This window comes from Alosa sapidissima, chromosome 23 (assembly GCF_018492685.1).
Source record: "Alosa sapidissima isolate fAloSap1 chromosome 23, fAloSap1.pri, whole genome shotgun sequence".
NCBI classification, from domain to species: Eukaryota; Metazoa; Chordata; class Actinopteri; order Clupeiformes; family Clupeidae; genus Alosa; species Alosa sapidissima.
The window spans coordinates 3564849-3592732 of NC_055979.1; the positions used below are offsets into that span (position 1 = coordinate 3564849).

Sequence of the window (27884 nt, forward strand, 5' to 3'; positions counted from 1 at the left end):
AAGGAAAAACACTCAATAGCAACGCACTATCGAAACGCTATGCAGCGTCCACTCAGAAAACAGAAGCCATTCTTCTAATGCAGCCGCGGGAAAGCTGTGAAACCGAAGACATGAGTGACGGAGATACGAAATTGAGGGTAGCCTAATATATGAAGTAGCCTACATGTATCAGTGACTGTTAGGACTGACTGGCAGGACTGGTCACAGCATTGACTTCTTTTTATATCTGTAAAGTTTCTTTTTTTCGCTTTCTTTCGAAAGACGTCAAAACTAGCAGACCCTGAGAGCATGTAAGTTTCCGTCAAGAGAGCATTTATCGCTGCTTCCGCACACAGTTTAGATCTGTAGCCTACTCTCAGGAGAATAATATGTGTCCTGACCACCACCTCCACAACACAAAATCGTTTCAGATGTTTGTTCAATAATAGTAGGCTAACACGCGGACACTGATAGGCTATGATAGGAGGTCCCTTGACAGTTGGTCTCCTTTGAATTATCCACAAAAAGTTTGGGGCTAAATGTGAATTTCATGTGGCTTATTTGTGTGACCGGTAAATTTATTGATAGTAGCCTATAATTTACAACAATACAATGTCTTTGCCACGAAGCTACAAACTGATATGAAATTGTGTCTGTCTATTTAAAAGCAGGTGGGCTATCGTTTGTTTAAGCCCAGTTTTTCCACCAATGTTTACGGAGATAACCTAAAGGAGGGATTTCATTCATAATTTAGGCATATGTTTACTTACAGAAATCAACATATTTAAATACATTGGTGCGAGGTCGGCTTCCAAAATTTTTCATGTTGACGTAGACATGCGTAGGCCTACTTTTACATCAATGGCCTGCGTTTGTTGGAATAGGATCCTCTTCATGGACCTGTAGCGCGACCCCCTATCACGAATTACCCTGATTACACGAATTCTGTGTGCGTTGAGACAGAGAGAGTAGGCTACCGTTAAAGCGCGAGCCCGGGTTTTTATTTGCTTCTATTGCCGAGCACGACCTGCTTATATTTGGGACAGGCGTCAATGTTTTAGCAGGCTTATATGAACTATTGCTATAAGCTACCTCAAACATAACAGCATACAGAGGAGCCTATTTGAATGTTGCACTTAACTTTTTTGTGTCTTTATTTGACATTATTTTGTCACAATGCTAGTTATTTTTCTTATGTTAGCTCCAGCAGGCAGCTGGTGTGTCAGCACAATAATTTTTGGTGAAATCTATGCAAAATGAAATTAGCATTGTCTGAATGTTTTACCATACAATGATGGTGGAATGCACCCCTGAAAAGAATAGAATCCCACTGGAATTGTGCTTGCTAATTTACTCCTCCTTTGCTTCAATTCATCCACCTCTTACCATGTTCTCGACTGTACTGAGTTAGTGCATTCACACAAGCAAACACCTACACATACACACTGCAGGTGTGAATATAACTTTTGAGCTGAGCATGTACCATGCTGATGATAATTTTAATTGTGTGTGTGGGTGTGTGTCTGTGTGTGTGTGTGTGTGTGTACGATGCATGTGCATTGCTGTGTTTACCCAAATTGCTGTCGAAGGAGGTAAATATGCCTGCAGCTGTTTCAGCAGATAAACACTCATGTGCCCACCTGTGAATTAGCAGTGCCCACACCTGCTTTGTTTACACTGATTTTGCTTATCTGTTTCGGTGTTGGCACATGGCATCATGCCATCTCTGTTAGCTACCACAGATTGGGAGAGTTTTTTTTTTTTTTTGTCAGAGAGGAACAAGAGGGACTGCCTGACATTTGGACTCAGCCAGCTTTTTAGGAGTGATGTTAAAATTCTACACCCAGTCTCAGTAGCATTGACAGCAAAACTGTGTGAGAAAAAATATATTAAAAAAAACAGATTCAAAAGGTTTTATGTGAGCAAGATCTAACAGCTCAAGGACATTTTAGTAATTTCAATCCATGTTCTCAGCCACCTTCTGTGGTAACATGTTTTATAAAAGCACTACTGTGAGATGTGAACTCTCTCTGTCTCTTCCGACAGCCTTTTCCAAGGTCAAAGACAGAGTCAAACCTGGTCCTATCTAAAGTTCATAATTCTTTTAAGTGACAACAAAAAAATCCTTGGCTCATATGTTTATGTAAATGAGTTGAAAACACAGTGAGGAAGCTGGAATGGCTTAAAAAAATCAAATTTCAATGCCGAGCCAATCTTGCAGAGACAAATGCCCATACCGCGAGCAAATATGCAGGTATCTAAGCTAACAGATGTACCCAGTGGGAGCGCTGGCGTGGCAAGTCATCTCTTTAGGGGTCATCACTGTACCTTAGGGACAAATACAGACAATTGGCAAAACCCAGGGTTTAATTTATGTCGTCTAATGAAAGAGGATCCATCTACTTGCAGCATATCTCCCGAGATCCTGCGACAGGCTTCACACATAATTATAGCTTTTCACCAGACGAGCCTCAGCAAGGAGAGAGACCTTGAGCGCCGAGACAATGAGCTTGAGCTTTCATGAGAATGAAACAGGTGCAGCTGAGGACAATGAGAGAGCTGGTTCACATTTTCCCCCCATCAACTGGGTATTCATCAGCTAAACATTAGTAACTAGAAGCTGCAATCAGTCGTCCATGGAACCAACAGAACTACATTTTGTCACATCTCCATGGGAAATATCATGGCATACTCTACTCCGGAAACAAAAATCTCAGATTCTGGTAATCAGCTGACTTTTGCAGTTTGGAGATTTGTATTGTACTTGTATCACAACATAGCTGGTTTGTAATTATATCATGAGTCTTGCATTGCGTTGTAATTATATCATAGGTCTTGCATTGTCTCTGTGTTGGGAGCTCCAAAAGTACTGTATGTCTTTGCACTAGTGGACTAGTATGGACTAGTAGTAATTTACCTGTAGACATCACAAATTGCTGAGAGTACAGTGTATTTGGCACAGTCTGTGTCCACATTGCACCGCACTAATGCATGTCATCTTGACGCCCACTTCTGAATGGATCTGCACCTCCGTTAGAACCTGTAGCAGCTCTCTCGCTCGGCCTGCATCTACATCATGGAGCCTGAGAGCCGAGCATGTCAGTCATCTCTGCGTGACGCCCCCGCTGTCCCAGAGAGATGCACTCTCTCTCTCGAGTCATTTGGGAGAGTGAGCGAGTGTGTAGCCGACCAACCCGGCTGACGCCACATGTCCCTTGTCACACGGCATTGTGGGGAGCAGACAGCACAAAGGCACTGTCACACTTTCACATCCACGGCTTACTCTTTAGGGCTTTCCACAGAGTCTCCAGGCAGCTCCATTCAGAGCGAAGGGGCGGGTGGGGTGTGGGAAGTGACCGAACAATTCTTTCTCTCCGCATGGCACCACACTGGCACATTATGTGATGCCACGATTTGTTTTTGGCAGTCAGGTGGCATATTTGGCATAGCATGTTTAGGTTTGGTGACTGTGCTACTGTGCTGTAGCTGTACACCTCTACTTTTAGGAGTGCAGGTTGTAGATAAGCATGCAAGTCACTGAATCATGATAATCATGTTAATTATTGAATCATGGCAGATGGATATTTCTGTCTATGTGTATCACATCAAGGAAAATAACCATTTTGGAGGATGTGAAGCAAAATGACTTGATTTTAGAATCTGAATTACTCATTAGTACATTTTAACCTTCAACTTTCACATTCTAAAATGTGTCCTGTGCTTTTCTGCTTTTTAAAAATGTCCATGGCTGTGTATTTCTAGAAAATACCTGAATACCTCAGGGTTGCTAATAGGGATGCAACGGTATACCGAACGATATGCCCCCCACGGTTCGGTGGCAGACGTGAACCGCGATAAGTCGTTAGATTACGTTACTCAATTACGTTCTATCATTGTGGTGCAAACCACACGAAAGTTAGACATTCACAGAACACCTCCAGAGAACCAGTGCATGGGTCTTCTCACCTCTGCAGCCTATCAGTACTTCCCTGCTAATGTAGCAAAGCACCGATAGGTTGATGCGCTCTGTATGCAAATTAGTTAAAAAAACAGCTGACTGCTCCAAAGTGAACGGACTGACCTTAGCGAGAGACTAATTTTGAAAAGGTGCCGCCATCTGTCATTCACTATTAGGGAATATTTTGAATTACAGTATGCCTACAAACTTAAAGGAATTATCCAGAGTAAAATGCACTTTAGATCAATTTACGGATGATTGGGAGTACATACGTTGAGTTGACATCAAAATCATGTCATTCGGATGTGTTTTGAGAAAGTTCGATTTTACCGTTTTTAGTCAAAACTCGTTAGCGTGGAAGTGAGAAGGGCATATTATTTCGCCTACAAAACGCTATTTTTATACCTCTTCTACAGTTCCAAACAACATTACACTTATGTGGTAGTGAGTAGAGGGTCCCTAAAGCCAAACCGAAGTATCCCGAGGTCTTTATATGGTCGGATAGAGAGTCCAGAATGAATTTCATCAAGCCAGTACCTTTCCGGAAATGTTGCCATCTTTGCTGCCATCTTCAGGGGAAAGTCCGTAGGAGTCGATTGCCAAGTGTGGAGTAACACGCTCTGGAAATTCACAATTTCGTCGCCGTTTAAAAAAAAAAAAAAAAACATAGACCAGTATTTCTTTTGAAATTGAAGTTGTATGGACTGGACTATGTTTTTTTTTTGTTTTCAAACGGTGACGAAATTTCCAGAGCGTGTTACTCCACACTTGGCAATCGACTCCTACGGACTTTCCCCTAAAGATCACCCAGCCGGATTTGTTGCTAGAAGCCTGCAATGATGGTTTCTTTCACTGTCGTAACAACAATTTGTGATTAAAATATACAAAATAAGCATTGTTCGCTGCCAAGACACAGGTCTTTTAAAGTGAATCTACGAAGTTGTATGGGTTCACCCGGCCCATTCTTCCCACGTTTCATGGGAATTCGGCCAGGGATAGTACAATAATAATAAAAGCTGGATATTCACATTTGTTACTGCTTCAGGATTCTGTCACAATGTAAAAAATATTACAATGTCATAGGCTACGCCTAGACAGTAATATTCAACAATATCAGTAATGTCCTTGCACGCATATTTAGGCAGCAACGCAACTTTTAAATTCTATAAAACTGAAAATGATTTCTCTTTCATTATTGACTACAGTTAATCATTTTTATATAGGTCCCATGGCAAACGTAAGGGGTGGGACTTTGACTGAGCAAAATTTAAAATAGATTAACATAGGGCGCCCCCTCTCTGATAGTTTGAACAAAGCAGTTGAAAATTACCCTAGGCCAGTGGTCCCCAAACTTTTTCTTCCGAGGGCCAGCTCACTATGCCTGGCTCTAAGAGAGGGCCAGAGACTCAGAGTATATTAGTAACCATACATAGCTTAGTGCTGTGAACAACAGCAGTCTACCTTAGTTGAATATTCCATTACATTTAATCATAGGCTACTGCAATTTAATACCATTGTTAGCTGTGTTTATATTGCAATCATGCCATATCAGTGTAAAATGTAGCTCAAATGAAATAATACTAATAAAAAAAATAGCATTCCCAAAAGTATTAGCAGGGAGTCCCAAAAGTGTATTTTATTCAAAATGTGTGAACTCTGAACTCTGTGTCTTTGCATACACAGCTCAAGTTGTGAACAAGCAATATCCTACATATAATGTGAAGTTCTTAAACTATGAGAGTTTATGAAGTGCTGGCAAAAACATCTGAAATGACCACTTTCACTCACCTGATGAGAACTTTGTGAATTTGTATGAACATTTGAACGAGTGAATAAAAAATAGAAATAATTATCCCAGAAAGTCCCAGAAATATGACTTGAATAGAAGTTAGTTAGTTATTAACAATTAATTGATAAACTTTTAGAATACTTTGAGCACTGATGCTGTCAGCATAGGCCTCTTACATTGTTTGCAGGTAGGCCTACATTTCATTCCGTTTTCTATGGCAAACGCGAAACAGCGCCAAAACAACCACCAGTGGACAAAAAGAGTATTACAGGTGTACTGTTAAGACTCGCCATTGAATGAATGGGGGAAATTACGGAGGTTATAGTTTGACGATGTCGTACTCCCATGCGGGCCAGATGCTATATACCACGGACATGTTTTGGGGGGCCACCCAAAATGAGTTGGCGGGCCGTAGTTTGGGGACCACTGCCCTAGGCCATAGTTACACTAAAAACTAAGCCAAGTCAGTCAGTCACACACTGCCATTTTTTGTCTATAGGCAAAATATAGTTAATTGTTTATATCAGTGGGGATTTTTTTATATACCGAAACCGTATCATTATCGTGGCCCACAAACCATGATACATAGGCCTACTGAACGGTGGGCACTGTTCCGTTGCATCCCTAGTTGCAAACTGATGTTTAGAAACATTTCATTTTTCTCAGAGCCTTGCTGTTCTGTTATATTGCACTTGAAGTACCTTTCAACTGATCTCACACATCACAGTGTGTGCACACATTTTTGAACTTGTACGAGAAGCTAAGAAAACACTCTAAACTTGCTATAAGTACGGAGTTCCTCATAACTGATCTGTTGACAGTTTAAAGATAAAACTATGGAGGAAATTAGGGATGTGGGCAGCACTGAGAACAGTTGAATAAAAGTGTTTGGTCATGTGGAAAATGGCCCCTTGAAGGTTGAAGGCTTTTCCATTACCGAGTTCATTTCTGATCTTTTATTTATTTATTTGCTCATTCACTTATTGCTTGTGCTTCGTGCTGACTCAGGGAAGTGAGGATGTGATTACAGTTTATTTCACCTGCTCTGGACTGGCTCACTTCCAGAAGGTGTCAGATCCCCTCCAAAAGTTAGCCTGTGGTTAGGGGCAGAAATCACATTTGATCTGATAACATCTTATCTAATGACCTTATGAAGTACTCTATACACTAAAGTAAGTCATGGGGTGTACTGTATTTAAAGAATGTAAAGGGTCATAGTCTGCTGGACTGCCCTGAAGATCTACTGGCCAATTACTGTCCATATTGGAGGTCTCTGGGAGAAGTGTGAGTGTGTGTGTGTGTGTGTGTGTGTGTGTGTGTGTGTGTTCCCAGTGGGTGGAGGGTAAGTTAGGACACACTCTTACGAGTCCGGAACAAATACAGGCAAGCAGTTGTTAAAATAGAACCCACAGAGGAAATGGAACTCGGCAACAGCCAAACAAGACAATGGCACAGTTGATGACCTTCACTATCAGGGGAGAGGGACTTAGTCAGGTCAAGGAAATAGTCAGTTGAATTGTAATGCCTTTTCAAAATTGGACCAGCCACCTGACCAAACCAAATCTGCCACAAGAAATCTAATGTAGAAGAAATGTTTTTATTATCATTATTTCCAGCATCAAGAAATGAACCTGTCCTTTAAAGAAACCCCTGGAAATCTTAGTCGGATACATGCCATTTTCCTTGCCAAATCTGTCAGTAACAGTAATACCAGGCTGCTAGATTTTCCTTTGACAGAACAAAATTGCCACACTTGAGGAACACAAACAGCTCTCAGTAAATAGAACATCATGATTACATCTCTCCATGATCACTTCCTCTTAGCAACATGTTAGGCAAAACGTAAATGGATAATCAAAGAGTAGTTAGTGTTACACCAAATAACACCTGGAAAGAAAGAAATTATCCATATTCCCTTGTACATGAAGAGTTTTTGCACTGGAGATCTGTTATTTTCTTAGGGTTAAAGCAATGGTACAATCAGTATGAACTGACTCTATCAGTACAACTGTAAAATATCCAGTTGCAATTAATGAACATAACTGTTTTTTGGTTAGGTAGTCATCCAGACTATATTAGATATAACTTGACCAATCTAAAACCCACAAGGCTCAGTATATTAAGCTTCTCCAGCTCATTACCAAGTCTCATAGACTCCCTTTCAAAAGAAGAGAAGTAACTTCAGCTTTGCAATTATGCAGGCACAGAAATTGTGCAAGCACAATATAGCAATAACCAATGCTACTTCCAGCTTTTAAAAATATTGTGAACCCTTGAAGCATAACCAATCAGATAAATCCACCAAGAATCCTCTGACCTCTCCTGATTTGCCAGTGAAACATCAGTGGGCTTCAGGTATTATTTTGATTTGTCATTGGCTTATCTCACCTTGTCTTATGATTCTGTCTTACCTTTGTCACCTTTGACCGTCCTTCGTCTTCCTGACCCAATCACAGAGCTCTTAAAGAAGCCCTATGCAGGTCTGGTTATTCCTTCACTCTTTCTGGGTTTTCGCCTGATTTGGGCTCGCATTTTTCACGACATAGCGCCCCCTGCAGCTTCGGTAGCAAGTGACTGCTACGCTAAACCCCCACTAGCTAGCGAGCTAGCCATCAATAAACCAAGCTAAACACATAGGGCTCACAATAAAACGGTCGAGCAAACACATTGTTCAAGAGACTATCAAATCACATTACAAGAACGAAGTTCACCCAAGGGTAGGCTACTTACAATTTCAACAGCAACAAAGTCGAGTCCGTTTTGCAGTCTTCTTAGAAACTACAATCTGACTACATTTTTGAGTATTTCCGCCGAGTTACATCCGGATGTGTTCGGACCGCGAACAGAAAGTTGCATATTCGTTTTTTCCGCAGAGAAGCACTAGGGGGAGACGAAGCACCCACCACACGACCCAAAAAGTGTTGTAGAACCATCAGAACGACTCTCAACCTGCATAATTAAGGTCATTTTTGCTAAAATTGTTGCATAGGGCCTCTTTAATTCATCAGGTGATGTGATGATGGTTAGCATGACACCAACTCAGGATACCTGTTGCATGCCTTTATGTTTGGAGAAGGAAAACAAATACATTTGTTATAGACTGTGGCCTACTGGTTAGCGCTTCGGACTTGTTACCGGAGGATTGCCGGTTCGAACCCCGACCAGTAGGCATGGCTGAAGTGCCCTTGAGCAAGACACCTAACCCCTCATTGCTCCCCGAGCGCCGCTGTTGTTGCAGGCAGCTCACTGCGCCGGGATTAGTGTGTGTTCACTGTGTGCTGTTTGTTTCACTAATTCACAGATTGGGATAAATGCAGAGACCAAATTTCCCTCACGGGAGTATATATACTTATGTATTTATAATGCTCAGCAATCACATTTGCATTAAACCTTACAGCCTCGCTCCAAGCATGACCATTAGAGTTGTGCTTGATGAGCATCAACTCGACTTTAAGGGAATGAAACAGTTGTAATCAATGAGGGCTGCTCAGCTGGGTGAACAGTGTCATGTCCAATAGCCGCGTCAAATAGATTTTTTTAAAAATTGGCGCAAGCATTGCCGTGACATGGCAATGGGACACGGAGCATTACTGCAGGAGAAGCCTGGGGCTTTACACGGAGAGCCAGCTTACATCCTAGGATTATTTGAAGACAGCAGTTTAGATTGATACCTAGAAAAAACTAATTACAGCAAGACAATAACGAGTGAGATCACACTAATGAATGATTGATGATGCTGTTGCAACTTCTTGCAATTAGGGGCTCAGGTCATTTTTCTACAGTGATGATTCTTTGATATCATGAGCTAGGATAAATGGCTTGCAGAACTAAAATGGCTTTGGAATTAGAACTTCCCGGATGCCCTGACAACACAAAACAATTATGGTTTACCTTACAGTTATGGATGGTTTTGGAAGGGCATCCTTTACGAAGACACAATTATGTACCGTTACAGATATGCAATAGCATGCAATTATAAATATGAGGAACGCGACTATGCATCCTTGGTTTGGCACACTACTATACTTTCTGAGCACATAATCTGCAGACTGTGTTCAAAAGCTCAGTTAGCGGCAAGCAGTGCACCATTGCCCTACTTGCCATTCTTTCTCTGAAACTGGTATAATAAATCTGACCTTGGTGGTGAAGTAGCTCCAAAAGCTCAGCCTGAACTAATGAGATAAAGACTCCATTTTGCAAAACAGGTTTCAGTACCATGTACTAAGTGCCAGTTTACAGGAGGGGTGGGCAGTGAGTGGTTGGTTGGGGTGGGGGGCAGGAGGGAGATGGTGGGAGAAAAGGAGGGAGTGGGTTACCCAGATGCAGATCAAAGGCAGTGGGTGGGAATTTCTCAAAGATTAAAGTGAGGCCAAGGACAAACAAAAAATCCCCCCATGTGTTTTAATGAGAAAAAATAAAGGCCATGGATGAGTGGTGCGTCAGATGAATGCAAACAAACACAGTCCACTCCAGTCGCTGCTGCCACAACCAAAAAGCTCTTCAGTTCCACAACCAAAACCACCGAATTCAGACTGGGGGGTTTACCAGGCCCACCACAGGCTGCCGTTTTGGGGGCATTAGCGGGATGAGCACGCAGAGGATTGGACAGCGGGCCGCAGAAACTCCCACAGATATACAGCTAACATCTGCTCCTGGAAGCAAATAGCTGTGTTTTTCAATGGTCAACTTCTCTTTGATCGTGTCTCTGTCTTTGATCAGATGGGTTAGCAGCGGGATCAGCAAATAAAGAAGATGCACGGTAGCAGTATTTAAAGAGTTCGGGAATGCCGACATAGCCTTGGAATCTTAAAGGGGTTCGCTTTCATCCTGTAAATGCGCTCCGACTGGAGGGAGGATTGACCAAAGCTCCACACAGCGGGGAGAGAGAGAGAGAGAGAGAGAGAGTGAGAGAGAGAGAGAGAGCCAAGGTCCCTCTGTCTGCTCGGGCCGTTTAAGACGTGAGACGAGTGAGAGCCAAAAGTGTGTGTGTTGACTTAACCACTCGAGTGTAGTTTAAAAAGCAATTCTCTCCTCGCACACCTGATCCCTCGCCACACACACACACCCAGAATACACCAGGCCATAAGACGCAGAGCAGGAGCATGAGAATGAAGCCAGTCTGAGGAGGAGCAGTCCAGCACAGCAGTGAAGAAGACGGGTGGGTGGTTTTTGGGGGTGGGATCCTATTACTGTCGAGGCTTGTGTTTCTGTGCAATTCAGTCGATCTGTGAGATGATGATTAACACCCCACTCTTACACTTACACAAACACACACACACACACACACACACACACAATCACACACATGCGTAATGGAAATACACTGAAGCCTGATAATCTCCTTGTTAAGTCCTCCGTTAATCAGCCATATCATGTGCACAGAGCGTCTGCATTATTGATCTCTGCCGCTAAACATAGAGGACACAAGGCTACACGCTCACACACACACACACACACACACACACACTTACTCAATCACAGACACAAACAGACACAGCAAACATGGTAGTAATCTCTTTTCATTACACAGGGTTTAGCCAGTTTAAAAAGGCTGTTGTGAGTTATCTGATTCATTTGGGAGGAGGGCAAATTGAGGATTCATTTGAATGTTGAGTGTTAAGTATACTGTAGGTTTGCTGAGGCTGTTTTCTGCGAGTCTCAGGTTAGATAGAGATAGCAGTCACATTCGTTTACAGTAATGATCATTATAAAGTTCTCACCCAATCGTCTGTGACCTTTGACATGTAAACTGACCACACAGAATCTCTGTTTTCCATCTCTCCTTGTCTATATCTGCAGGTCGTTGGGTCCCTTTTTTACGCTTTCTCTGTCTTCTTTTCAAGCTTTCTCTCCTACTTGTCCATCACCCTTCCACTTCTGCCCACTCCCTCTTTTGCTCTCTCACTCACACAATCCCCCCCCCCCCACACACACACACACACACACACACACATACACCTGCAGGACAAAGGCTCTTGTATTGCACTCTCTTCCCCACGATCAGCCCGTGCTTGTCTGCTGCCGCGGTGTAACAAAGGCTGCCCTTTAAAATAATGGCCGCTGCTCTACTCGCTCAGTCAGGTCAGCAGCGAGGGCTCTTCAGCGGAGGTCACACTTGACGGACCCCCGTTGAGAGGCTGATTCATGCTCACCTTTAAAGCATGCACAAATCTACATAATATCCCCACCTGCCTAGTCTAATGGAAGCCATCAAGGCCACGCTGAAGTTTCATGGCACAATTGAGAGCTGCTGACCAGTGAGAGAATCTTCTGTATGTAGGCGTGTGTGTGTGCTAGTGTATGTGTATGCTGACTTAGTATAAATGTATTTGTGTATAAGTAAAGTAAGTAAGGGTCTATTCGCACTAACATGCTTTTTCACCTCTAAAATGCATATAATGTAGAGTATTCCAAAGTAGTGAGTGTTAAAAACATGCAATGTAGAAATTGTGTACATGTTGTTGCTGTGATATTTAGCTAAATAGCTAGCTCACTGGCTTAGCTAAGAAAGGCAGCTAAGCGAGCACCCATTGTTGAACTTACTGTAAAAAGCTGAACTATTTTTAACTTTGTGCGTCCTGCATTTTTAGAAGCCTCACTTTTTCTGGTTGCACCTTGCTCGTTTAAAAGCAATGCAATGCAATGGTCAATCACATCGTTCTGTAGTGAAACAATTGAATTTGAACGCCTGGAAAGTTTGGGGTCACTTAGAAATTTCCACTCCACTCTATTATAGACAGAATGGTTCTCCAAAAGGGTTCTCCAATGTTTTCATAGTTAGCCTTTTAAAATGATATCAGATTCGTAAACAGAATGTGCCTTTGGAGCATTGGATGAATGGTTGCTGATAATGGGTAATGTAGATATTGCGTTAAAAATCAGCCATTTCTTTTTACAACAGTCGAGAACCCTTTTGCAATTACAGTATGTAAGTACATAATGTAATCTGAAAACTGCTGCCCTGATTAAAAAAGACAATGCAACTGATCTCAGCTGGTATTCTGTCTATAATAGAGTGGAATGTAAATTTCTAAGTGTGTAGCCTGTGTATTAGTCTGAGAGAGATAGAAATGTGTTTGTGTGTGTGTCTGTGTGTGTGTGTGTGGTAATTATACTTGAGCAGGACAAGCAGGCTCTTGACTGGCAGGCCGCGGGGGTGTACACTGTTACGCTGCCGTGGTCGAAAAGGCCAACAGAATGCTCTTCAGGCCTTTTGAGATTTGAATGTGCTGTTAAAAGTAGCCAGTGCGGACATTCCACAAATGACTGCAAGAGTGCCCATCAAGTGAGCACAGTGCCATGGACTCAGCATACAGCACGCTAATGAGCCACAGAGGTTGTGGTATTACAATACAATACGTAAGATTAGCATTTTATGTAATCAAAATAGTTTTTCAGCTCTCGCTGCAAACGAGATATCATACAAGTCACTTGTCTGCATTTGTCACATTGTCTGCATGCACATAGATAAGCCCAGTGCATGAGAATATACCACAAATCCTTCCCTACTTTCAGAAAATACTCTTCAGACCAGGCTTTTAAGCCGTTCACAGTGGACGATCTACTAAAATGTGTCTGAATAATATAGCAAATGCTCGTGAAGGCTACTCTGTGTAGCTTTTATAAGGGCCTGTGGCATTTCAAAAGCCCTGTTGTGATCGCATTTGAGAGTCTAAAATGACTTACTTCTGGTCACACAATGAAAAAAAGCTCCCAATCCTACGCACTATTAACACTGAAAGAGGTTTCATTGCTCTCGGGCAACTCCCTGAACTTAAAAAGAACAGCAGCTTCCCTAGATGCTCTTTGCACTGACCTCAAAATGAAGGGCTTCCTCATGGAGTCTGTCATGCTCAGTTTCTCTTGAGTGTTCACTTTCCCTCCCTGTCTTACCCACTTACTCTCTTTCGCTCTCTTTCTCTCTGCCTCTCTCTCTCTCTTATCTCCCTCCTTCTCTTGCTAACTCCATTTCCCCTCTCTCACTCTATCTCTTCCACTCCCTCGCCCCTCTCTCTCACTCTGTCTCTTCCTCACCCCTCTCTCTCTCACTCTATCTCTTCCACTCCCTCACCCCTCTCTCTTACTCTGTCTCTTCCACTCCCTCACCCCTCTCTCTCACTCTGTCTCTTCCTCACCCCTCTCTCTCTCACTCTAGCTCTTCCTCTTCCTCACCCCTCTCTCTCACTCTCTCAGCCCCTTTTTGATGCTTTTCAGAGTAAGGTTGCCACTATATGTTGTCATCCATCGTCAATATCTGAGCCACTTATTTGTCAGCAGCAGACCTGCTGAGTTCAGGAAGGCGCTGATGAAATCACTCTTATCGTGTTCTTCAAGGCTGCCCTGATGTTCTAAACTACCCTGTTTGGCATGCAGCACCAACAGTGAGCTCGGGATATCCTCTGTGATTTTTTAAAACATCCCCAAACTGTTTGTTTATGAGGCAACTCAGCAAGAATTCCACCATCCGCAGAGGGCCTTGCATAGGAGTCTCACAAAGTTTACACCAGCGTGGGCTGGACTTGGCTTCTGTAGACAACAAATTGGGTTGGACATAAAACTGCCGCTCAGAGGTGTCTCTAAATCAGCATGGCTCAACTGGCCTCCCCAGTTTGTTTTGCTGGGGATATGCGAAGTGAGCAGTTTATATCTATCAGGTCAAAGCAGGTCAGATATGCACTTTTCAAATAATAATTTTTGCTACACATTTTATAATCACAGTCATACATATTCCTTTAGCAGCCAGTGCTACAACTTTTATACGTCTGGCTCTGGAAAGCTTTAAAAAGTCTTGTTCCTATCTGATGCACTGGGTGTAAAAAAGTATAACTAACGTCTGAGGGTCTACAAGACGTTCTGTGCAAAGTAGGTTTACGAGTCCCCCTGGAACCACTGATGTTCCAGGCTCTTTTTAAAATCAATTTAATTCAGACCCAAATGAGCATTCGTTGAACGAAACGTTTCAGCGTTTTCTCAAAACACGGCAATATTTGTGTTTGACCCTGTAAAGTGCGTTCTAAAGTGCTTACACCACAGAAAGATCAAGTAGGCTTAAAGTGCTCCCTGGACAGGCCTAATGGATCCTGATTTTGCAGCTGTTGTTGTTTTGTTCCCTGGTTAAATGTGCAAATTGCTGAGAGAACATTTTGTTTGACACACAGGAAGAGATGATCATGTAAAGCGTGGCACAGGGCCCATCAGTGCATTGGCAGAGTAGGCTGTGCCGTGTGTGCCCTGTGTGCTGGCAGTGCCATGAAACAAGGAAAGGTGGAAAAAACTCCTTAAAGACTTCACACTTCCTCATCACCACCTGCAGTTAACAGATTTTGTGCTGTTTTTCTCTCTTTTTTTTACTTTTCTTTTTTTTTTGCAACACCCTGTATTTGCTCCTGAATGTTGTATGGCATGTTGAATTACTGGCAACACAGTACACAGCCCAATTAAAAAGAAACACATACGACTCTCACATGAAGTCTGTGTGTTTCAGCTAGTGTGAGTGAGCACTAATAATAAAGCCTGCTGAGGAAAAAACACACACACACGCATGTACAGTATGCATGCATGCACACACACACCACACACACACACAGACACACACATATGCACACACACACAGACACACACACACAAACAGACTGAGAGCTGATTAAATTCTCACCTCACCTGGTGCTACTTTCCTCGTTGTTTGTTCATTCTTTTTTTCTATTTCATTCAGTGTCTCTCTACATTCCTTCTTGCTTTGTTTCATGTTTTGTTTTCTCCTTTACGTGGTTTTGTCTCCTCATTGTAACAGTGGTGTGCAGAAATAATTCTTTCTTTGAAATAACAAAACCTCTTCAGAGGTCAAACAGAAGTCCCATTCTGTGAGGTTCCTATGACGGGGGTCTGCTGGAAGGGTAATTGGCTAGTACACCCTCATCCTGATTCTTCTCACCCAGAACAAAGACTCGAAAGAGGACTCTGCTAGGTTTCATTCTCCCCCCGCTCAATCAGAGGAGACTTATCCGATGTTAGAGGACAGATCCCTGGCCAGATGAAATCTTTTGAATGACAGTGACTCAACCACAGCTCGATGTCTCACGCGCCCCCGAAGACTCGGAAAGTGATCTGTTCGGATTTTCCTGGGATTTTGATTTCATTTTTTCTTTTTCGCCCCTTAAGTCAAATAGAAAATCAACTGCCTTAGATGAAACAGTGGGCCGGGTGCACATGTAATCCCTTGTGTATTCAGAAATGTATTCTGGGAATTTATCAGACCCTTAAAGAACCGTGTGACAATTGGCATAGACAGTTGGTGTTTTCTACACATTTCCAACAAAAAAGGCAGTGTTTCCCACAGAATGTAATTATATTTGTGGTGGTAGGTTTGCAGAATTAACTTGAATGCAAATGTAAGCACAATTTAGCCTTCTAGTCGTCTTCTATGCCTTGCAAGATTGTTAAGGTTGCCTTTAAACATGCATGTAGGTTCGTTGAAAGACGACAGAAACAAGGAGAGGCTTTACAAACGTCCACATAGCTCTACAATGAAAGAATTCTATCCAAGTAGTACAACATGGAAAATCATTGTGTGGTGGTCAATGTTGATATTGTGGTGGGCCGCCACAAATAAGTCAATGTATGGGAAACACTGAAAGGATAGTTTTTGGCCTCTTCTGTGGTTTACGGGGTTGTTATGCGTACCTTCAGTCATTTGGAAGGGACTTGCTTAGTTAAGAAACCCATGGTAGAGATAAATAGTAGGGCAAGACAAAGCTGTGCTAACAGAACTCAAGGACATTGAACAAGCAAAATGTGTCACCTTGGAACTGGATTTTTTATGCTAGTGCACATGATGTGTAAAGTGTTTTAGAATGAGAGAAGATGAATCCTTCTATGGATTGCAAGTATGCATCTAGGGAGGCAAAGAAGAGGCATAGGAAGTGGTTTGACATACATCAAACCCTGAGTGCCTTTATGACCTGAATGCTTTTACATCCCTGCTGAGAGAATTGTGCTGCAGTCTCAGGGGTATAGGGTCTGAGGTCTCTTGTGTTCTCTACATAAACCCCAAAATAACTTAAACATGACTGGTAAAGATGGTCAATAGTCTGGTGGACAAAATTAAGCTAGGTGATATATTGTAGAACAGTGTTTCTTAAACTTTTTCAGATGAAAAAGAAACGCACAGACCACCTAGCTAAAACTTCAACAGTATGTTTGCCTACACAATAGGCACACTGAACCACCTTGCTTATTGTCTTTGCACTTTGCTTATTGTGTCAGAGGATTCATATGATTTAAACTGGCATATCTTACAAAGACAGTGTTGCAGAACTGTTTGGATTTAGCCTACATACAAGTTGGTTCAATATTGCAAACAACTCATCTATATTATATATCTACCATGTCTGCTCACGGACCACTTAGGATAGCTTGCGGACCACCAGTGGTCCCCGGACCACACTTTGAGAAACACTGCTGTAGAAGATTGTACCATGAGGCAAACCCAGAAATGTGTTTAAAATGGCAAACAAATAGTGCAGGAGTAAGACAAGCTTGTAAGCTGTACCCTAGAGATAGTGCAGTGTTATAACCTCTGCCTTCTTCTTAGACAAGCGTTGGTGATGTGTGTGACTGCAGAAGTGAGAGTGGGTAATGACTTGGAGGTCATTAGAGACAGCAGAGATCAGAGGGCAGGTGATAGGGTGGCTGGGAGAAGAAGCTCGGAGACACCTCCATCTGCTACAGGGGTCAACATGAAGAGGGACACAATCAGGTGCGGAAGACAAGGCACAGCAGGTCATCAGGTCAAGAGATGACTATGGGGGACAGAGTGCTCGCAGCCATTTAAAAATGTCAAGTGAGGCAAAATACATCACAGGTCGAGAGAAGGAGACCCAAGAGGGGAAACGACTGGGTGGGTGTGAGTGACCAGCAGAAGAAGAAGAGCACAGAGTGTGAAACAGTGAGCTGAATATGATGAGTGCAATGGGTACAGTTAGATTGCCTGAGCTGAGCTGTGCTTATGCATTTAGATGTGGATGAGCCAGAGTGCAGCGTTGTCAGTGTGAGGGCGCAGACCTATTGGAGGCTGAAGGAGGTTAGGAGTAGTGCTGAAATGTTAACGAGAAATGTTTCTCTAATGGGAGAGTACATGCTCTCTCACATCCTCATGTTGACCAGAATTACTAAAGGGCTCTCAGCTTCAGGAAAGTAAGACACCAACTGTCTATTCTGACAAAGTTCCCCAGCTGATCTGGTTAGAATAGAGCAGTCAGTAACCTACATGTACCTACCTGAGTGGTTACATCTCTCGATCCCACTCCCAAACGTCCTCCCTCTCATTTCCTGTCTACTCTTCATTGTCCTATCAATTTACAAAAGAGAGAAAATAGATAAATGCATATTGGTGGCCTCAAAAGGGGACAAACAGCTTCAAACATGTCTGTTCAATTCTGGAATTCTTCAGAGAATTTATGCAAGCATCTGAACAGATGACTGGGTAACAGAAGTTGGGCTTTGGGCTACGTAAGAGAAACACACTGTGCGTAGGAGTCAAGGGTTGAGGTTTGAGTTAATAAAGAAAATCAATTGATCATATGATCCGGTGTGAATGAGCCTGTTCAGATATTTGAAAGAGACAGACTAGAAGCTCAGTGTTCGAGTCAGAGCAGTTGTGAAAAGGTGAGGAGGTTGGAGTATTAAAGAGAAAAGAAGAAACAGAAGAACATGAAAAGAAGAAGTATCTCAATAGTATCATTGTCACTCAGTTAAGTTGTACAGTTCAAATAATGTGCATTATCAAATGTACCGAATGATTTATTAGGTATGCTCAGACCCCAGGTACGCCATGCACTAGACCCGTTACAGTTTGCATACCAGGAGAAAGTGGGCGTGGACGATGCCATCACTTATCTTCTACACAGGACACATTCCCACCTAGACAAGGGGAAAAGTGCTGTGAGAATCATGTTCTTTGATTTCTCAAGTGCTTTTAACACCATCCAGCCCCTCAGATTGGGAGGCAATCTCTTGCAGATGGGTGTGGACGCTCACCTGGTAACCTGGATTACAGATTACCTGACCGAGCGTCCACAGTTCGTCAGACTGAAGAACTGTCTCTCTGACACTGTGATCTGCAGCACCGGAGCGCCACAGGGAACTGTGCTCTCTCCAGTCCTGTTCACCCTGTACACATCTGACTTCTGCTACAACACCGAGTCATGCCACATGCAGAAGTTTTCTGATGATACTGCAATTGTGGGGTGTATCCGGAATGGGCAGGAGGAGGAGTACAGGAGCCTGGTGGAGGACTTCGTGCAATAGTGCAAACTCAATCATCTTCAACTTAACACTTCAAAGACCAAGGAGATGGTGGTGGATTTCCGCAGGTCTAAGCCCACTCTGCTACCAGTCCACATTGATGGGGTCAATGTGGAGGTGGTTAGCACCTACAAGTATCTGGGTCTCCACCTGGACAATAGACTGGACTGGTCAGCCAACACTGATGCACTCTACAAGAAAGGGCAGAGCAGGCTGTACTTCCTGAGGAGGCTGCGGTCCTTCAATGTGTGCAGTAAGCTCCTCAGGATGTTCTACCAGTCTGTTGTTGCCAGCGTCCTCTTCTATGCAGTAGTATGTTGGGGAGGAAGCACAAGGAAGAAGGATGCGGGGCGAATTGACAGGCTGGTAAGGAAAGCTGGCTCTGTAGTGGGAGCTGAACTGGAGTGCATCACTTCACTATCTGTCAAAAGGACCCTGAACAAACTGATCAACATCTTGGACAATGAGGGTCACCCACTCCACAGCACTATTGTTAAGCAGAAGAGCCTGATCAGCTGGAGACTTCGCTCACTGCCTTGCACAACTGACAGACTGAGAAAGTCATTTGTCCCCAGGGCCATTGAACTGTTCAATGCCTCACTTAAGGGAAGAGAGATAGACTTCTCTGCATAGTCTGTCTGCCTCTTCACCCCCTCCATGTTTGGATACTGTCTGTCCACTAGCCACTTTTACCACTGTCTTTATGCCTCACTGTTTGCGTGCTATATTAGCACATTAGCACATATGCATAACCCCCCCTCCATGCCACAGCCGAACTGTGGCCACACTTATACATTTTCTTAAACAGTTAAATATATAGATATATAGTCTTTACTTTATTTCTGCATTGTTGCACTGTTGGATTTACTCATTTGCACTATCACCATGACCACTATCACCATTGCACTACCACCATGACACTCATTCACACAGAGCACCTTACCATACTTTACTATGCACAGAGAATCACAGGCTCAGTCCCTGCCTCAGTCATTGCAAGCGCCTCTGATTGATTAATCACCACTATGTGGATACTGTTTTTAGAATTGATTTAGATTAAGTGTTAGTTAGTATAATTTGTATTTTTGTAATTTGTATTTTAGTATATTTTTATATATTGTATTTAAGTGTTAGTTAGTACAATTTGTATTTTAGTATATTTAGCATATTCTTTATCTTCTACTGTCCTTATTGCTTAGTTGTGTTTTTATATTATATACTTTAATTACTCTTTCTGCTGTTAAAGAATGTGTTTGTGTTGTCTGTATGCTGCTAAGACCTTGAATTTCCCCTGGGGATCAATAAAGTATCTATCTATCTATCTATCTATCTATCTATCTATCTATCTATCTATCTATCTATTTATGAGTGTGGGTTGTGTTGTTCAGCAACAGACCAATCTCAGTTCAGTCAAGACAAGAATGCCTCCCAACAAACCATGAATATTGTTTAGTGTGGGATTGATTTGGGACTGATTTTGACATTTCAATAAAATGAATGCATATGATTTTAGATAATAGGTTCCAAAATTCCCTATTACCTCCTGCAAAAGATATGGAAATTATAAAGTTAGAAGCACTGGAATAAAATGGAGGCTGATATTATGATGGGCAGAACCTCTTATGATCTGACACATAATTGCAGTACCAATTCAATTCATTAAAATGGAAGTCACAGTCTATAAAGCCAAGTATTTTCTAACGCTGGTATTCATAGCTGCATTCATCTTATTCTTTAGACACTGCATGGGCACATGCAGTATTTATAATTAAACTGTGAGTAAATGTGCAGCTTATGTGTAAATGCAATATAGCATCTTTCATATGTATATGCTCAATATTTCCATATTATAGTGATCCATTATAGTGTGCCCTTGTCAGTCAAATATCTGTTGTTTCTATCTCATGTTTATGACCAACATTAAAGGCTCATCTCCCATTTTCATGTAGGGATCTGTTCTGCTACCATGGGACTTATGCTGTGTCGTGTTTCTTCTCTTTTCTAGACTACTGTGATGACCCTTTGCTGCCCTCTTTGCCTCCAAGCTCTTTTGACAGTTCCTCAAGATTTTCCAGCGATCACTTGCCACAGTTTGCAAAGCTAAAAAACAGAGACGGTGAGTTCATTCATCCTGTGCTACTTCTAAAAGCCTGAAGTGTTTCTCTAATCCTCTTGACCTACATGCTACGTGGTTGAGCTCATGCCCTACCAGTGCAAAAATGCTGTGTCCCTGACCTGACACCATGTCTCCGGAAGTCTCTTCTGTTTGAGCACCAATTTTTACAATTAATTAATTAATTAATTAACTCTAAACTATTCATAACACATTGTTCATGTCAGTCCCCAAGGTGTCTACATATCTTTGCCTCTTCTGCTTTCCATAGTGTTTCCATATAAGTTAGTCTTGGCAGTTTCTTTTTTCTTTTCTGTTGTTACTTTGTTCTTATCCTGTATAAAACCTACAGTGTTTAGGGTTTACTTACCAAGAGTAGAGTTTTACTAAACCTGGGCTTGTCCACCGGGTTCTTTCTTTCCCTTAGCAGGGTCACAATTCAGTTTGTTGCTTTTTTCAGTCAATGACCAAAAGGTTCTCTCTGATATGCTGTGCCGTGCCAAACACCCACCACCACTGCTGCCAAGTTTCACTGAATGCGAAGACACATCCTCAGGGATTACTAGCTGCTCCTGCCAAGAGACTGATGTTCCCCTGGAGGGCATAGCCAGGACGATTGTTTAACCCCTGAGATGATCATGTGGCATTTTAAGATGTCATGTTCACTAACTAGTGACTCAGAGCTAGAAAAATTAATGTCACTTTGAAGGGCTCCCCACTCTTTCCCTGTTTCTTGTCCTACATGGACACTTAAATGGAATGCTTGTTGCAACCACACACACTTTGTGGGGTATGTATATTCCTAAATCATAATCAAAATCCCAATTCTTCTATTCCAATTTATTTATGTAGTGTCAAAGGCATTTACAGAACCCAGAGTCTGAACACCCTAAAGCAAGGACTAAGGTTGTTCAGAGTGCTTGTTAAGACAGCATTGGGTGGAATTGATCAGAATGGACCGATATGGTCCATGGACCAATATACCGTATTGGACTTCTCATCTTACTTTTCCAGAACTGCTTTTTCTTGTGTGAGAAAACTCAAACCTCTCACTCATAATTCAATGCTAATGAAAGAGTGGCAGATTAGTCAGCACATTAGGTGCTAGAACCTGTAGTCCTGTGTCTCCTGAGATTGATGCATGTGTGTAATCTGACCATGGCTATCCAGCTCACACTGCTCTCAGACTCTCAGCCAATGAATTGACACACAGTCTGCTGAAGAGCACACCAACCTTGCTACATTGCCATGGGACAGGCAAAACACACGACTCATTTGTGATGCCTCAGCACAATCAGGACTGCACTGAAGCCATATTAATAAGCCGTATAGCTTCGGATGGAGCCCTTGCAGTACGATCAGAGGAAGAGGAAGAGCGCTTCATAGCTCAGCAGGCTAACATGCTGGAACCGGTTCAAGAACTAGTCCTCTGGTTCAAAAAAGCGCTAGCCATGGCCCTGTGACCAGGCAGTGACCCTCCTGTGACTCTGCTGAGCTCCTGACATGACTCCAACACCACCAGCCCACCTCCAAAAAGTGACAACAATAAATAAAAACTCCATTCCCTTTTCCTTATTTCCTCCTGCCTCTGCCAGTTCAATTCAGCTTTCCATTCTCTCTATTCCCCCATCTTGCCTTTGCAATCTAAACTCAATGCGCCAGAAACGCGGCACGCAGCTATTCTCCACGGCCGTGGCTAGCCCCCCCAAACCCCCTCCGCCCCTGCCAAAGCGCTTGACGAATGTGGCTATTTATATTTTCCAGGCTTTATTCCAAGCAAACAAACGAGCCAGAAGGAGACAGGTCTGCAGCAGTACAGTCGCTGAAGCCTTCCACCTACAGGGAGTTTCAGAGGGTGTTTTGCCCTCTTCTCTATCTCTCTCTTCTTATCCCTCTTTCTTTCACCCTCTCTCTCTTTTTGAGGCAAGGGGTAGAGTAAGCAGCATCCCGGGGGGAGTTGGGTTGTGTCTTGTGTTTTTCTGTGAGAGAGTTATAACGGAAGAAATGTGCCAGGGCAGCAGTGGCACATGGGTATTAAAGCGGCAGATGTATGGCACAAATTCACATCTTGCCTGCGAGTGGAGCAGCAAAGGGCCGCAGAGGTGAGGACGGTCCTGGTGCATGGTGACTGAACTCTAAAAACCTCCTCCTACCACGCTTCAGTGATCAGCAGAAACCGGAGATACAGTGCTGTGCCTACATTTTGCAAAAGACTGGGAAGGAAGTGCTATATGAGCCCAATTAATGCAATACAACAGAGAAGTACAAAAGTACAATACAACAAAATACCACAAAATAGCAATAGTGAATCACAGTTAATTGAAAGAATTTGATTTCAGCAGCACTGGTTGTTCAGATGATTTTTGACTATTCTTACAAAGCCACAAATATGTTATGATTACAGCCTTGTAGAATTCTGGGGTATTCTCACTGTATTCTGATGTGTTCATATGTTACATCTGTGTGTAGTATACAACGGGGAGAGGTTCATATTATTGTACATAACTGTGCCTTAGGCCTGTGCACCAGCAGGAAGGTCATACAGCCCGATGTTTAAGAACATCCGAGGAACATCAGTGATAACATGGGTCGAGGGAGACAGCATGTCTGCCTATTTGGGCTAGTATCTCCATCTGGCCAGGGCCGGGTTTTGTACCCTGGTTGTCACCTGCCACGTTGGCATGATTGACGTTTGTATGTTTTAGTATAACAGGCTTTGTCTTAGGTTTTGACTTGGAGACGGATCGAGGAAGCGACCCGAGGAGCATCTTCTGTCGGAAGGCTTAGCAGCCGCTTCTAATAACAACCACAACTGTTAGACTCTGCACAGTTTTACTGTTTGAGACTTAGCCTGTGTTCTGTTATTCATTGTTGTACCATCTACAATAAATCATCATCTAATCGCCGATCCTGATTCCGCCGTCAAGCTTTATTGACCATCTTCAATACAGACATTAGAACTAAAACACAACGCAACAACCAGAACCTGAATCAACATAGTTTTCAAATACATGTTTAATTTTTTCCTCCAAATTGTGTGCACAGTTGGTCGTCTATTGTGTCTGCTGGTGGTTTGCTCACTATATTCCCCGTTAGTGAATTGTCATTTCTCCTCCTCTTCTCCTCATATCCCCCACTCCATGTCTTCCTGTCTTGTCTTCCTTGTCCTCCATGCATGTGTACTTCCCAGCTCTCCTGTCCTTGTCCCTGTTCTTTCTTTAGGTTTGCTACCCCCCCCCCATGCCTTTCTAATCCTTCCCATACCTCTTCCTCAGCTCATTCGATACTCTAATCTCTCTTTCGTCCTTATCTCCCTCAGCCCATCTTGATCTCCTCCTCTCATTCCACTTTATCTCTCGCTCCATCTATCCCTCCCCTCTGCACTCTCACTCCCATTCCCTCGTCTCTACCTCCCACTATTCTGCCCTCTCACTCTCCATTCTCTCTCTTTATTCTCTTTTCCTCATCTCTCTCTTACTTACCCCTTCTCTCTCTCTCTCTCTCTCTCTCAACACACTTACTCTCTCAACCTTTCTCTTTCTGAACAAACTGACTTTCTCTCACCCTCTCCCTCTCTCTATTTCTCAACACAGCTACTCACTCTCTCTCTCTCTCTCTCTCTCAACACATTTACACTCTCTCTCCCTCCTTCTCTTTCTCTCTCCGGTCCCTCCTCCTTTGATTACAATCTCGCTCTCTGCTCCTGTCCCAGGTGGGGGCGGCTGGTCACCTGCGGGAGAGGACCAGCGCCCGTGGCTGCAGGTGGACCTGCGGGAGCGCGTGGAGGTCAGTGCCCTGGCCACACAGGGCCGCTGGGGCAGTCAGGACTGGGTTGGCCAGTACCAGCTGCTCTACAGTGACTCCGGACGAGCCTGGAGGCAGTACCGCCACAGTGACGTGCTGTGGGTGAGTCAGAGCCGACTTGTGCTGGACTGTATTTCCCTCTCCAAGAGGTGCAGCTGAGAGAAAGAAACATTTGTGTGTGTGCGTGCATATGCGTGCATGTATGTGTGTGTGTCTCTGTGTGTGTGTGTGCGTGGGCGTGTGCGTGCATGTGTGTGTGTCTCTGTGTGTGTGTGTGTGTGTGTGTGTGTGTGTGTGTGTGTGTGTGTGTGTGTCAGCTCTGATCTGACATTCTTGCTAATGGGGCTCGTACCTTAATTACACCATCATCTAAGAACAGCATGTTAGCCTGCTGAGAATGGCATTGTGCTATTAACTTTAACTCAGTCGCTAGTCACAGTACTAAGCGCCTCAGGGAGTGACATTTCTCATAACAACCAATACTGAAACAACTAGATGTACCACAGAGCAGTACAAAATACGACCGCCGCCCAGTCCAGCACATTTTTTCCACAAAAATAAATCACGCTGAAAGGCATATATGATTCTAACTGTCTCACTAAATTGCATTATGCACACTCAATTCTCACTGGTATCTGCTAGACAACAAGTAGGGGAGAACCGGGACGAATGAAACACTTCTTAATTAAATGTAATTTACAAAGACATCGTAAAACACTAAAAAGTTAATATTTTGTCTCTAGCAACCTACATCTATCCTTTGTCAAATACAGTTGCATCTACAGCTCTGAACAAAACCGTTCAAGAGTTATTTAAGGAGAAGTCGAACATGCGTTTTGTTTCATTCGTCCCTCCTGGCTGGGACGAATGAAACAGCATGGGGGACGAATGAAACATACAGCTTAAATTATGTAAACTTCCCACAATTTCAATATTTGACAACATATCATAAATGGTACTTCAAGTAGGTGTTATTTTAGATAGATTGCTGCTGGGCTATATGTCTTGGTTCATGTCTGTTAACAACTCATTGACGTCATGGTAAAGCGCTTATCTCGCGGTTATGGAAATAGCATGCACTATGCCATTAATATAGCTAGAATAATGCATGTTTCGAATTATATAATGTTTCTATAGTACAAAATGTTATTTCACTCTGTTTTTACGTGGTTAAAGCCACCACACATCCAAATAAGTGCCCTCCATGACCGACAGGCCGTCGGTCTCCATAGGTTAACATGGCAAAACTCTACCCCCTACCTGATAGCCCCAAATATATTTGCATCTTTCTAAAACTGCTTTTCCATGTCTCACCTGCATAAAATATAGTATAAACACATGTGTGCATTGACTGAGAATAAATGGGGTTTACTGCCTGGTCGGGACAAATGAAACAGGTGTTTCAATCGTCCCGCCATAGACATCTAGCATTATAGGCTGTTTTGCATCCATTACAAACAAACATGCAATGTGAACGTCTGGGATTGGGGAGAGCACTAAATGCTCTACTGAATAAACATGAAGTCAAACGTTTAAATGAAAAACACTCTTTAATAATCAAAAAAAAAAAACGCTAATGAAATAAACTTGTGACCATCAAAAATCGTTTATCGCCTGTAACTCCGTGATACCAGGACGTAACAGGAAGGCATTTGGCTGAGCAACGGAGGTTAATATGCTCTATGTTTTGTCCAAATGATGACTGTCTATCATCGTTGCACTCGGAGAAAACCGGAATGTTTCATTCGTCCCCCGTTTCAATCATCCCGGTTGTACCCTACCAAAACATGATTAGTTCATAGATTTCACATGTAAAATTAATTTTATACAACCCCATGTCTGCGTGTACATGTTTATGTTTATGTGTGTGTGTGTGTGTGTGTGTGTGTGTGTGTGCCTGTGTATGTGCCTGTGTGTGTGCATGTGCATGCATGCGTACATATGTCTACTGTGTGAGTATGTGTCATACATATGATTACTGTGAATGTATGTGTGTGCGTGTGTATCTGTTTATGCACATGTGTGCATATGGAATGGGTTAACATGACCCCTGGAGGCAAACATACGAAAAAATTGGTCATCCTAGGCCCTACGGTTCTCAATATATTCACAGAAAACTCTGTTGGTGTACGGTCACTAAATGTACACATAAATTATTTTATTGTAAGGCCCCCCATGAGCGAAAGTTCACGAAACTTGGCATGCATTCGGAGGGTGTCATAATGATCCTACACTTTCAATTTCGTGCAGTTTTGACCATGTCAGCCAGAGATATTGTGATGAAAACACCTAATTTTTTGCTTTTTAATTTTTAACTAGGTGGCGCTATACTAGGGCTGGGCGATATGGCTGAAAACTGTATCACGATATAAGTATTTCATATCAGTCGATATCGATAATTATTGATTTTTTAAATTAAGGACCAGAAGGGAAAAAAAGTTCAATTTAAACTCTTTTATTTTAAACTTAACCTTCCTCTGATTTTAATCACCTCAGTTATCAATCAAAGCAAACAGGGAAAAGAAATAGCAACACAATCATGAAAAACACTCAAATAAATGAATGTGCACATAAGTCTGAATGAAAAGCAGCACTGGTTGAAGCCTGGAAATATTGTAAACAAAGTAGCTTAATTTGCTAGTTATCATAGTCTAGCCTACAGTTTCCCCACGTGTGTTTAAGTTTCAAAGGAATACTTTTTCTCCTTGGGACAGGCCCGTTTGAGTCTTGGAAAATACTTTTCCATTTGCATCTGGATTGAGATGATTAGAACCTAGCAGTCAATTTGAATGCAACAGTTTTGAACTATTTGTGCAGCGTGCTCTGTATATAATAGCAATTTAGCAAGTCGTGTTCCACGATTGTGAATGTTGAATGGATTATGTGCAGAGGAGGGATGCGCCTGTTGAGAGGGAGAGAGAGAGAGAGCACGGGATCAA

At 42.7% G+C, this 27884-nt stretch overlaps 1 protein-coding gene across 1 annotated transcript in view; it reads left to right on the top strand.

The window, feature by feature from the left end:
* cntnap5l (contactin associated protein family member 5 like) overlaps positions 1-27884 on the top strand; it is a 73340-nt gene that overhangs the window by 360 nt on the left and 45096 nt on the right. The window contains exons 2-3 of the mRNA XM_042081541.1: positions 21034-21144; positions 24854-25047. Coding sequence (XP_041937475.1) covers positions 21034-21144; positions 24854-25047 — 305 coding nt within the window. The remainder of the gene's footprint in view (positions 1-21033; positions 21145-24853; positions 25048-27884) is intronic.